At 33.9% G+C, this 14,009-nt stretch overlaps 1 protein-coding gene across 1 annotated transcript in view; it reads left to right on the forward strand.

The window, feature by feature from the left end:
• Positions 1–10,399: 10,399 nt before the first annotated feature.
• The window catches only part of LOC104798982 (serine/arginine-rich splicing factor SR34A), a 4,777-nt gene continuing 1,167 nt past the window's right edge, over positions 10,400–14,009 (forward strand). Inside the window, exons 1-11 of the mRNA XM_010521263.2 lie at positions 10,400–10,488; positions 11,369–11,638; positions 11,796–11,911; positions 12,159–12,224; positions 12,309–12,383; positions 12,586–12,712; positions 12,829–12,875; positions 12,963–13,020; positions 13,261–13,310; positions 13,391–13,447; positions 13,937–14,007. Of these exons, the coding sequence (XP_010519565.1) occupies positions 11,825–11,911; positions 12,159–12,224; positions 12,309–12,383; positions 12,586–12,712; positions 12,829–12,875; positions 12,963–13,020; positions 13,261–13,310; positions 13,391–13,447; positions 13,937–14,007 (638 nt within the window). The 5' untranslated portion in view covers positions 10,400–10,488; positions 11,369–11,638; positions 11,796–11,824. The remainder of the gene's footprint in view (positions 10,489–11,368; positions 11,639–11,795; positions 11,912–12,158; positions 12,225–12,308; positions 12,384–12,585; positions 12,713–12,828; positions 12,876–12,962; positions 13,021–13,260; positions 13,311–13,390; positions 13,448–13,936; positions 14,008–14,009) is intronic.

Here is a 14,009-nt window from a genome sequence, read left to right on the forward strand (position 1 = left end):
CTTTGATCTTAATTTATCCACCCGAACAATTCAAGTTTTTGAGCGAGTTTAAATTGGATTTCGAATCGAACTGAAAATTCGATTATTTTTTAAATCTATAAAGAATGATTTGAATGGATGGGCTCGTTCCCTAATTTGAATCCCTAAAACAGAACATTGAACTTAGTTATATAAATTCGAAAAAAAAAATCGGGCCGATCAGAATCTGAATCCGAAACACATCAACATCGCCTTAGTCCCAAATTTATTTGGGGTCGATCGTATGGATTTTTCGTTTCCACTCATTTCGGTTTTGCGTTAGCTCTTTTCGAATTTGCTCGGTCTCCTCCTTCGCCCTCCGGGACCTACACTCCTTCTTATAGTGTCTCTTCTTGCCGCAATACCAACACTCCACCTGGTCTTTGGCCTTCTTCTTCCCGCCACCCGATTTCTCGGGTTTGCCCTTGACCACTAATCCTTCCCCCGTACCCCGATTAAGGGTACCCTGAGCTAGAAGCTCTAGCTCCTTCATCCTAGTTGCGGTCTTCACCTCCTCCACCAAGATTGTAGCTCGGGAATATTATAGGACTTCCCTCAGCTGCTCGAAAGCAGGAGGTAAGGAGCTCAGCAGGTAAACTGCTTGATACTCCTCCTCTACCTTCACAGTTAAGCTGTGAAGGTCTGACAATGGTTTCTGGAAAATGTCTAAATTCTCCTCTATCGTCCTAGAGTTGTCCATCTTAAACCCTGACACCCTCTGCATGAAGTACATCCTATTGGGGAGGGATTGCTCTATGTGCAATCGTTCTAGCTTCCTCCAGATTCCGAAGGTCGTCCTTTCGGATATGACCTTTCTCCGAACTTGATCCGCTAGAGCCAGCACTATGAGATTCCTAGCCTTTCTACTCATTTCTTGTCTCTCTTTGAGAGCAGGAGTGCCTGATCCCTTTGCCACGTATCCGGTGGAAAGAGTCGTAAGGCCAACCGTATCCTCGGTTTCCCGAGGTGGAGTTTTTGGGCTCTCCTCCGGGTAGAGATTAGGGATCCTTTAGTGATGTCTGCCCCTCTGCATCGTTCTAGCTTCCTCCGGATTCCGAAGGCCGTCCTTTCGGATATGACCTTTCTCAGAACCTGATCCGCTAGAGCCAACACTATGAGATTCCTAGCCTTTCTACTCCTTTCTTGTCTCTCTTTGAGAGCCGGAGTGCCCGATCCCTTTGCCATCGATCCTAGTGATCCGGTGGAAAGAGTCGTAAGGCCTTCCGTATCCTCGTTTTTCCGAGCTGGAGTTTTTGGGCTCCCCTCATCAGCATTCCCCCACAAAGAGGGATCATCCTCTAGTGTGTCCCCTAATCCTAAGATCTCTAAACTAATAGACATCTTCTCCTTCCATAAGGAGAAGTCTCCCTTGCCGTCGAACTTCTCGACGTCAAGGCGATGCAGAGGGGCAGACATCACTAAAGGATCCCTAATCTCTACCCGGAGGATATCCTAGACCTACCTAGAGTGATCTGACCCGAGTCTAAAGACGACTCTAAAAACTGGGAATGACTAAACTGACCCTATGAGCAACTAAAACCAGACCTAAGGAGTGAGACCGATCCTAAGAGGACCTAACCTTAGGTATTTTTCAACCTAACAGACCTAATAGACTCTAGAACAACCTACCTAAGACCTGATTACGTCTAATCAGACCTACCCCAAGGCTAACCCTGACCTAACCAACCTAGATCAGACCTAAATTAAGTCTATTCTGTCCCCTTAAGTCCTAATCAGACCTAAGCCAATCCAATATTGACTTACCTACCCCTCATCAGACTTGAATTAACCTAATCAGATCTAAACTGTCTAAATCGACATAATTAAATCTGATCAGACCTTATCTAGCCTAAAATCAACCCTTACAGACCTGTCTTAACAACATGTTTTTTACAGACCCGTACCTATTGATTTCAAGCCTAATACCGACTTCTAACTCACATAATCCAGCCAAATCCTTCTATTCAGGCCTAATCGGACATAATCACCGAACTCTATGGACTGAAACATGTAACCAAAGTCCCCCCGCAGATCTAATCTGTCGCTACCTAGGATAAATCGATCTATACAGATCCTAAATACCCTATACTAGAAAAAAAAAACCTAAGAACTGGACTCTATCTGCACCAACCGAACCAATCAGACCTAAAACCAACCAATTTTAGTCCTAATCAGACAATCCTGACCCTAAACCAACCAATCTAGACTTATCTAGTCAATACAGGCCCTAAACCAGACAATCTTAGCCCTATTTGGACGAATCGGACCCTAATCAGACCTAAACCAGCCCAATTCCGATCTAAATTGACCTAAACCAGACTCATTGTCCTAAACCGGTCCTAGATTGACCTAAACCGGTCTGGGTTATCCCGAACCGGACCTAAATTGACTTGAATCGGTCTGAACCGGTCCAATCGACCCTAAACCGGACCTGACCGGTCCAATTGACCTGAACCGGTCCGGTTTTCCTAACCCGGTCAACTGTTGACCAAGATTGGTCAACTTCTACCTAAACCCGACTAAACCGATTCGATTTTAAATCGAGCGCAGATAATTCCGATTTAACCGGCTAAACCAGATTAAATCGAAAAAATCCTAATTTCGAAAGCGTAGTCGCCGAGTTAACCCGGTCAACTCAGATGTTGACTCACCCGTTTCCCGACTCAGTCGCGATTCAGAATGAGTCACGGCCGAAAACCACCGAAAAACACCGGTTCTTCATCGTTTTTCCCTCCCCAACCCTAGACCTAAACCGAAATTGAGCGAACACACCTCCTTGAACTCTGTACTCGGCTGAGTAACTCAGTCCGAGTCAGATCCGGAACTTACCTCCTCTTGCGCCATCGATATGAGCTCCTCTGCCGGTGACCGTCGCCGATCTCGTCTCAAGATGGCTCCTGCTTCACCGTTTCACCACTGATTTGGCTCTTGAAATAGACGAAGACACCAGAATCAGAGAAATCAGATCTGAACCTACCTCGAACTTACCTCAGGTGTTTTCCACCGCAGATCCGTCGAGTCTCGCTGTGAACCGGGCTCTTGATACCACTTGTAAGGGATTTGCCCTTCAAACTCTCACCGATCTCTCCGAATCTCTCAAGAACGGAAAAAAAATGACAAAGCGGATTACGAGTTCAGTACCGAGCTTTAACGCTCGGTACCTACTTCTCGGGAAGAGGAACGACTGTCTACTAGGGTTACACAAAGAAACAAGCCGGAGATCGACCGGAAAACACTGATCCCGACTCACGGAGAACAAAGGATCGCCGTAGAGAGAGAGCACCCAAAACGAAAAACTCAAAGTCTGAATACAACCCCGAAACCCTAATTGGTCTCATAACCCTGACCATACAAAATGACTAAGATGCCCCTCCATCCTTCGAAAAGCTTCTATCTTGCCTAGAGGCTTCGAAACCCTCTTCTTCGACCGGAGTCTTTGCTGAAGATCCAACAGAAGCTATAACTAAAGTTCACCAATTTATTACAAAGTGGTGGTATCAAGTTGGAATTTCATTCAACAACATTAAGTTGCAGAGTTTTCAAGATATGGTGCATGTTATTGGAAGTTTCGGCCCAAACCTTTCACCTCCATCTTACCATCAAATAAGGGTGTCATTACTCACTAAAGAGGCTGAATAACGATGTCTGATTAACTTTTTGGTCAATTCTCCTGCGGGCACAATGTTTATGAAGTCTGTAGATGAATCTAATTTTGTGAAGGCGAGACAAAAATTGTTTGAGGTGTTGGATGATTTAGTTGAAGAGATTGGGGAAGATAAGGTTATTCAGGTAATAACCGATAATGGAAGCAATTACGTCTTAGCAAGAAGATGTTAGAGCAAAAACGACCGCATCTCTTTTGGTCTCCTTTTGCCGCTCATTGCATCGACTTGATCCTTGAAGACATTGGAAAAATTTCTTCAGTTAAGCTCACAATAAAAAAAAGCAATAACTGTTGTAGGTTTCATTTACAACCACTCTAGCACATTGAGTTTGTTGAGACAATTCGCAAACAAGAGGAAGTTGGTAAGACATGTTGTCACTCGTTTTGCTACTTCTTATCTTACATTGAAAAGACTTTTTCAAGAGAAATATCATCTTAGAAGAATGTTCACTTCGAGTGAGTGGAGAACAAATAAGTTGGCAAAAGATTTCCAGGGAAAGGAAACTAAAAACTTGTCATCATACCTTCATTTTGGAGTAACGTGAAATATGCTCTCAAGGTAAGGCTCCACTTGTTCAAGTACTTTGACTTATAGATGGTGGAAAGAAACAATAATGGACTATATTTATGAAGCAATGAATAAGGCAAAAGAAGTCATTGAGAGGTCTTTCAACAATGATGAAAATAAATACAAAGATGTGATTGCAATTATCGATAAGAGATGAGATTATCAACTTCACCGTCCTTTGCATGTTGCTGGTCATTATTTGAATACTCAATACTTCTATATCAATCTTAGACTTCAAAACAATATGGAGGTGGTTGATGGCTTGTAGCGGTATATTAGGAGATTGGTGTCATCTCAAAATGTGTAAAATGCGATTTTGGCTGAACTTTCGGATTATAGATCAGTTAATGGTCATTTTGGAATTGAATTTGCAATAAGACAAAGAAATATAATTTTTCCAAGTAAGAAGAGAATAACTTTTACTTTAAAATTAATCTAAGATTATAAGTTTCTTATATTCATTTTTTTTTTGTATCTCAATGGTGGAAAAATTATGGATGTTCAGCTCCAAATCTGCAGCAATTGGCTATTGAGATTTTAAGATTTTGAGCATGATATCATTTTATTACTTTTTTGTATTTAATATAAAAACTTAGATTATAATTATAATTTTATTATATTTGCAGATTCATTCTAAGAAAATAAATAGGTTTGAACATAAAAGGTTGCATAGCTTGGTTTATGTGAAATATAACCAAACTCTTATTCAGATGTGTAATATTAAGGATGAAGTTGATCCAATTATATTGGATGAGATTGATATGTGTAATGAGTGGTTAGTCGGCAAAATATACAACGATGAAGATGATTGCGGAAATGGATTGATCTTCAAAGGTGATGATAGATTATACTGGAAATCGTTTATAGAGAATCGAGACTTGGAGAATATAGAGCGAATAGTAGGCAACAATCAAGAGGAATGAACGCTTCAAGTTCAACATTGTCGAAGACAAAAGAAAAAGTATCATGATTGAGAAAGAATCCGATGATATCGAGGAAAAATTAGAAGAAATTAATTTGGAGGATTCAGAAGGAAAAGAAAAAGGAGGAGATTCACCATTGAACAATAATGAAGAATTTGATTACACTGGATTAGAACTTAATGATGATGATGTTTGATTTGTTGTTTTAATTTTAGAATTTATCCTATTTATCTTTTTCTATGTTTATATGGATTGATATATGCTTAATATTTATCTTTTTTTATGCCTATATGGATTGATATTTTATTATATTAGTGTTAATGTCAATGCTTATATGAATTTATACTATATTTCTTAAACTGCCATAACTTTTGTCATAATCCGCCATATATTTATGGTCTATTTTGGGCTTGACGCCATAGACCGCCATACGCAATTGACAACACTATGTATTTTTCACAGAATTTTTGTCGAACACTTGATATGCATCATCATCCATCACAAATGAATAACAGTGACCTTCGTTGTAACAATTTTCCATTTTGAATCTACGAATTTGGAGATCCGAATGCAGAAACATCATCACTATCATCATTATCTTCTTCATATTCTTCCATCGGGAGAGTGCCTCTAATGTCGACAAAATCTATCAAAAAGAAAACTCATAATTGCACTTCGATCATGGAGAAATTAATTGAAATAGAGAATATATCTGATCAAAGGATGAAGGAGATTGAATAAAAAAAAACCTGGAAAATTATGAATATTGTGATACTATTTTAATGTATTGAAATTAGAGAGAAAAGGAGGGAAGAAAGTGAGAGAAATAGAAAATAAATTGTGAAAATTTTCTGATTTATTTTTTTTACTAGTCACATATATTGTTTATATACACCATCTCTTTTTTTAACAAATTGTAATAAATCGTAACAACTCTAAACGTTATTTGAACCATCAAGTTTTGCTCCCTCATGATACACTTAGATTGTGGTCAAATCAATATAATTATGTTATATAAAACAAGCTAAAAATATGAATTTTTAAAAATTTAAGAATTTGTATACATAACGTTGTTTTTTTTAATGTTTATGTACTCTTTCTCATAGTTTTGTTATATTATATTAATAAGATTAATGTTAAACTCTGACAGAAAAACAATGAATTTGTTAAAAGAAATACACATTAAATATTAAATTTTGAACAAAAAATGATTAATTATTCTTAAATATTACAGAAAACACTTAATTTAATAAGATAGTACCAGTCGTTAACCAAGAGTGGTCCAAATCTGCAACGATAATTGTGCATATATGTATATATATACACATGTATATCTATTTACATATATGCATATATGTGAATGTGTGTATATATATGTATATATATAGATATGTATGTATATATATTTATCTTTTATTTTTTGTTATCATGTGGTAATTTTTGATGACGTAGACTAAGTTTATTATATTTTTATGCGCTATGTAGCTAATTTGGTAATTGGTACTAAGGGAAAAAATATTTTTTGGTGATTTTTAGAGATAAATAATTGTGTTTTATTGGAGTTTGGAAGATGAGAAATTGGGGTTTAATGTGTTATTTTTTTTGGAAATTAAAAGAAAAAATCTAAATTTTGGTGTTATCACACAAATATAACCAAATTTATAAAATCATATTACATTTAATCTTAAATGAGGTGCAGTTCAATATCGACAAGACATTGTCTTCTTAAATTTTTAAAAAAATAATAAAATTTAAAATAAATAAAAGATAAATATACATACATATACATACATATATTAATATATATACACACATATATACATGTGTACATATATATACATTTTTATACATATATATGTATGATTTATTTTATTTTTTATTTATTCTAAATTTTCTTATTTTTTGGGAATAATTTAAAAATTGTTTTTAAACATGACTCCTAATTCTTATTACTTGACAGTTGTGATGTTGTTCAACCGGTGGAATTGACATCTATCTATTCAGAATGTCACCTCAATATTTAGAGTTAAATATGAATTCGAGAAGTTTGGATATATTTATAGAATAATATCAGAATCGAATATTTATTTAGTAAAAAACAGTTTAGCATTGATCTATTTGGAAAATTTAGAAGATTGAATCTTTTTCTTTTAATTTCCTTTTTTTATATAAGTTTAGCAGTTTTAGATAAATCACAAAAAATCTTATACTTTTATTTTTTAAATTTAAATTCTAAAATTTCTTTTATACTAAAAAAACCTTACAATTTCATTTTTTCATATAAAAATAATACTTTACATAACCATTTTAATCCTATACTTATTTTGGTTCTAGAAAAATTTATACAATTAAATTTTCTTTAAAAAATTCTCCTACTTTAGATATTATGGTCAAAATAACATGTCATAAAAAATGGACAAATAGACATACATAAATTTTATATGACGAAAAATAATCCTACATATATTAAAACGATCATACGATACATTAGATAATTATTCCAATCTATTTAATCCAAAACGATTCGGGTAAATTAAACAAAAAATTTAATACCAAAATATCAATTCCCATAGATAAAAGCTGATCTACATAAACTTTAAATCTTTATATTCTTTTAATCCTCATTTCTTTACATTATATCCCCAATGAATTTATTTATCCCATATATATATTTCGTCTTTTTTAGAAGTTCATAAATATCTCTCGATATTTTTTTCTCTCTGATTAATTATATATATATATATATGATTATTAGGGGTGGGCAAAATATCCGAAAAATCCGAACCGATCCGTTATTCGATTCGTATCCGAACCGAAAATTCGGATATCCGAAGTTTACGAATCGGATACGGATATTTCTTTAGAGATATTTGTCAGATACGGATCGGATACGGATATTAAAATTGAATTATCCGACATATCCGATCTGATCCGTATTTTATAATAATATTATTAAATATAAGAATAATTTCATATGGAGATTTAAAATGCTTAATATTTACATGTTTTTAAGGGTGATTCAAAAATTTTTTTATATATATTGAGGTTTATAATTTTAATCTTTTGAATATTAAGATTTATTATGTTTAATGTTTTGAATTTTGAATTTTGAATATATTTGTATGTGATAAATTATAATTGTATTTGTATTTGAGTTGATTTGGAATGTTTAAATTATGAATTTTAAATTTGTGAATATCATTTATCTTAAATAGATTATATATTTTATTTACATTTGAATTTATTATTTAATTTAAATTTAAAATTTTATAATATTTTAGGTCGGATACGGATATCCGCAAATATCCGTGATTTTTACGAATATCCGAAATTGCAAATATCCGAAAATTACGGATCGGATACGGATAACAAAATCGAATATTTGTGCGGATCGGATACGGATACGGATATCTCAAAAATCCCGGATATCCGATCCGTGCCCACCCCTAATGATTATTATATCCTAAATCGAATCAGATAGACAAAATGCATTACTAACAAGATAATTAATAACGAATCAATTTAATCTAAAAGTATATCATCAATCTAAATATAACATATATGATTTATATATATAGATCATTTTTTTTTAATATATGTAGAATTATTTTTCCTCACTTAAGATTTATGTATATTTATTTATCGATTTTTACGGTATTATTTTGATCATAATACGTAAAATACGATTTTTTTAATTTTTTTTGAATGATACAAAATTTTTAAGATAAAAATAATATAAATTAAAATGGTCATAATATGTGAAAGTATAAGAGTTTTTCAAAAAAATTTAATTGTATAAATCTTTCTAAAATAAAAAATACAGAATTTAAAGTGGTGACAAATAAAAATAGTTTTTTTTGTCATTTACCTTTTTTAGAGATAATCCCATATTCCCCATAAATTTTAAAAAATGTTTTAATTTTTTACACCAATTTTTAATTTGATAAAAAATTATATCAGATTTTAAATATTTTCAAAATTTCACATAAAATCTTAAAATGTATTGCGATTTCTCCCATGTCCGTAAACGATGTTAAGTTCCGTCATTTTTAGTGCTGACATGGTATGCCACATCACACATATTTCACCAAATCATCATATTTCGCCAAATCATCATGCCACGTTAGAAAATAAAAAAAAAAAATAAATAAAGTTTTAAATTTTACAGAATTTTATTTTTTTTTAAAAAATTAAAATTTTAAAATTACATATACATATATACACACTTATATATATATATATACATATATACACATAATTATATATATACCTATACACATATATATATATACATATCCATATTCATACACTATATTTATATGCATGTCATGTGAATATATATATATATGTATATATGTATATATGTGTATATATGTATATATATATGTGAATATATATATTATATTTATGTGTATATATGTATATATATAATTGTGTGTATATATATATATGTATAAGTGTGTATATATGTATATATAATTGTTTTTTAAATTTGAATTTTTAATTTTTTTAACAGTTTTTTTAAAAAATTATTTTATTTTATTAATTTTTAATTTTTAAATTTTGTAAATTTTTTTATTTTTTTTATTTTTTTATTTTCTGACATGGCATGATTATTCGGCGAAATATGATGATTTGACAAAACATGTGTGACGTGATATACTATGTCAGTATTAAAATTGATAAAATTTAACGATGTTTATGGATACGAGAGAAATTACAATATATTTTAAGATTTTACGTGAAATTTTAGAAATGTTTAAAATCTGATATAATTTTTTATCGTGTAAGAAATTGAAATCCAAAGTCCAAGTTCAAATCTAATGTGATTTTTGGAATGAATTCTAAAATGGAAGTCAAGACTTACAAATAAAATGATTTGGGTTTAAAAAAATGCATTTGGATCACAATGGGTAAATATGAGAAATAAAAAGTAAAATGGTAAAAATATTAATTTTAAGAGTAAATCCTACTAAAAATTCTGAACTTAAAAACGGTGAAAAACTAATTGCTTTATTTTTATTTGATAAATCTATTTTTAAACTAGTAAAAAATGTCATTAAAATTTTCAAAATTGTTGACGGGTGCATCCTTACATTCTCATGCAAGGGAAAGTTTTTTTTTTTTTTTTTTTTTTTTGAATCAGCGACTGGTATTACAGGGACAACACGGTAAATAAAAAGATTATATAGGGGTAGTTATGGTAATTGAATTGTGGAGCCAAAGCAAAAACCCTAGATATATCTTCTACTCCGTTCGAGATTTTGGTAGCTACACTGTCTTGGCATCTGCTCCTCTGATTCGACGGATCTCCGGTACGGTTTCTTCGAGCCCTCTTTCTCCGTTGATTTCTCAGTTTTTTTTTCGCATTTTCGACCAGCGTGTGAGGGTTTACCTAAATCTATGAGATCGGTGTTTGATTTCGTTTATTTGTGATGATTAATCTACCTCTTCTGAATGATTAGCTATTCGAAATGCTCATAATTTCGTAGAATTTCCAGGATTAGTGTTGCTCCATGTGTTGTACTTCTCTCGGCCTAGAATATTACGCTTTTATCGACGTTCTACGATTTTTGCTCCGACGATAATGTTATGATAGGAAATTGGCCCACTGGGTTTGGTCGTGTAAAGCTTTCTTGACGGGGGTTTACTCTAAAGTTTTTTTTGTTCTTTTTATGTTAGGAATTTTCTGTCAAATGTTATTTCTGAACGCTTAATCAGTGCTCTAGCGGGGTAGCTTTCGGTTTTTGATTCGTCGTGGTGTGCTAGATTTCTTTTCTAGGAGATAGCTGCTGTTGTTCCTTCGGGCATCTCGGTTTTAGTTGTTCGTTCCTCTCAACCTTGTTATCTTTTCTCTGCCAGAATGTCAGTGATTTGATGGGGTTGATTTTGCTTGTTTGCACAAACGCTGGTTTTTTTTGGAAAACTATCTGATCGGCATACTAAAAAGTTAGAAATTACCATGTTTTAGTTTGAACATGTATGGGAGGTAGAATTTCAAGTATTTTTCCGGAGGTCGATTGCTTGAGGTAATAGTGTTTATGAATGGAGTAGTTTTGGCAAAACTTAACATTGGAGACCCCATATGCATATATGTTGGAATACTATGTTGAGAAAGAGAGGTCAACAAGGTAAACACATGAGTCTATGGTGATGGTACATGATGTCATGACACCTATGCTTTCTTTATGATAGATGACAAGCGCTTGGAACATGAGCTTTGCAATCATACATAGGGATATAGAGAGGGAATGGGAGATCAGGGTGGAGTTGTTTCATATTGTTTTTTGTTACTGGCGATTCTTGCTCACTTTTCGATGAGTAAAACCCCTGCAAAAATTCATGGGAAGATCTGGAGATGAAAAAAGTTTTCAAATTTTATAATAGCTTTTGGAGCACATTGGAGCATATTAGCTTTTGGAGCTTGTGAAGCACTGCTCTCACACCGAGGATTGCTATCACTTGGTTCGCTTCATATAATTTTTGCTTTACCATGTTTTTGTCATCATCGTGGCTAACCACTGAGGATTAATGGAAAGCCAGCTGACTGGAGCTACTTTGTTTAAAGCCACAGGCTTCAGTTTTTATTTATTCATTTCCTTTGACTTGCTTGTACCTGCAGTTACGTGTTTGTTCTAACGTTTATAAACAATGAGCGGTCGATTTTCTCGGATGATCTATGTTGGCAACCTGCCCTCTGACATCAGAGAAAGCGAGATTGAAGATCTCTTTTACAAGGTTGGTTCTTTTTATATATCGATTTTATTATTTTTTGGATGTTTTTCTCTTTTTATATATGGACAAATAAAATTCAGGATGATTGTTGAGTTTGTTGTTTGTCTGCTTGATCTCAACTGCTCTAGATATCATTTCAAGTGAATATTTCAATTGATTTACGGTTGTGTTAGTGTCCGTTAGTGGTATGCATGATGAATTTATTGTGTTTGAGTATCTTCCGTATGACTAATTATACTCTCGTTTGCAGTATGGTCGCATTTTGGATATTGAATTGAAGATTCCTCCTCGACCTCCATGCTATTGCTTTGTGGAGGTATATTAGTTATTTTGTTTATATCTAAACTTTTGCTTACAACATACGGTTTCTTTTCATCAACCCTGTTTTCTATGTTTGTAGTTTGAGCATGCTCGGGATGCTGAAGATGCAATTAGAGGTCGCGATGGCTATAACTTTGACGGATGTCGCTTGAGGGTAATCGGACATTAATTGTTAGCCTTTTCTTTGGAAATCTCAGCTCTACCTGTTTTTTTTTTCGTTTTTAAGTTGGACAGCATGAATGCTTGTTCTAAACGTGCTGAACAGAAGGATCACATCTTTAAACTTCTGGCTGCTTAAAAGGTTCTCTACCTTCTGTTATGTTCTTTTTATATTTTTCTGACCACTGTGAATGCAGGTTGAGCTGGCTCATGGTGGTCGAGGACCGCCTTCAAGTGATCGTCGTGGTGGTTATGGCGGCAGTGGTGGTGGTGGTGGTGGTGGATCTGCTCGGTTTGGTGTCTCACGACATTCTGAATTCCGAGGTTTGTATGATGTGCTATGAGGATATGGTATAATTGTTATTGAAAAAGTTTTGTGCTTCATCTTGACTCAGCTTTTCTGTATGTGGCCTTACACATTCTTAAATGGTTTTTCGCAGTCATCGTCCGTGGGCTTCCATCATCTGCTTCATGGCAAGATTTGAAGGTCTGAATCTCATGACAGTTCATGATTGGCATAATTGTGTTCTTATGCTGTCCAGTGTTTGTTTTCTTATTAGCACATTGATTTCAGGATCATATGCGGAAAGCTGGTGATGTGTGCTTCGCTGAGGTGTCTCGGGACAGTGATGGTATGATAGTCTTCAATTTTACACTTTCTATATGACCAGAAAAAGATTAAGGAACGAAGTGCCTAATTATGACATATTAGTTACTACACTTTTGCTTGGTTGCTTTACTTTTCTTGCAGTAACATTTCATCTGTGGCTTAGTTTGGTCGAATTCTCTTTCTTGTCGCTTCAACTTTGACCAAAATTTTGTTTTGTAAGATTTGATCTGCGTTCTTAAACGTGCACTGTCTGTGTAATCAGGGACTTATGGTGTTGTTGACTACACCAATTATGATGACATGAAATACGCTGTAAGTTCATTCCTGATAACTATGCCCTTCATGCTGTATAAGAAGCCTCTTATCTGAAATTTTAAAACTTGTGATTTCAGATTCGGAAACTTGACGATACAGAGTTCAGAAACCCCTGGGCAAGGGCTTATATCCGGGTGACAATTCTCTCTGTATTTTAATGCACTGACTGAATGCCCACTTTTCGTTTGGTCCATTTGAAATGAGAATGCATTTTGATGGAACTTGTCATAATAGAGTTTTTTGAGTTTTTGGAAGAACGTGAAGGAATTGAAGGAAGTAAACCTCGACTGAACTTATGGAAGTAAAATCACAAAAGACATACTGAAGCTTTGTCGCAAGCACAACCCACATGTGCAAAACGCTGTCTCAGGGGTGATCTTAGTGCCTAGAAAGCAAAATCTTTCAGAAAATCTTCAACTATTTTAACAAAGTCGAAGAAGATAAACGTGGTTTTCAATCTTGTAACATGCCCTTACCTGATAGATGTTGCATTTGTTTGCTTTCCTTTTCCGATGGTTTGTGTTTATCTGTGCCTTAATTTCAGTATGAATACTGGTTCATCTCAAGTTGAATCATATGAAATCAGAAAATCGTGATTCTTCTGTGTATTTGCTCTTATGCAGGTCAAGAAATATGAAGGTTCTCCATCAAGAAGCCGCAGTCGTAGCCGCAGCAGAGGCAGAGGCCGTAGCCGAA

The sequence above is a fragment of the Tarenaya hassleriana genome, unplaced genomic scaffold (genome assembly GCF_000463585.1).
Source record: "Tarenaya hassleriana unplaced genomic scaffold, ASM46358v1 Cleome6, whole genome shotgun sequence".
Lineage (NCBI taxonomy): Eukaryota > Viridiplantae > Streptophyta > Magnoliopsida > Brassicales > Cleomaceae > Tarenaya > Tarenaya hassleriana.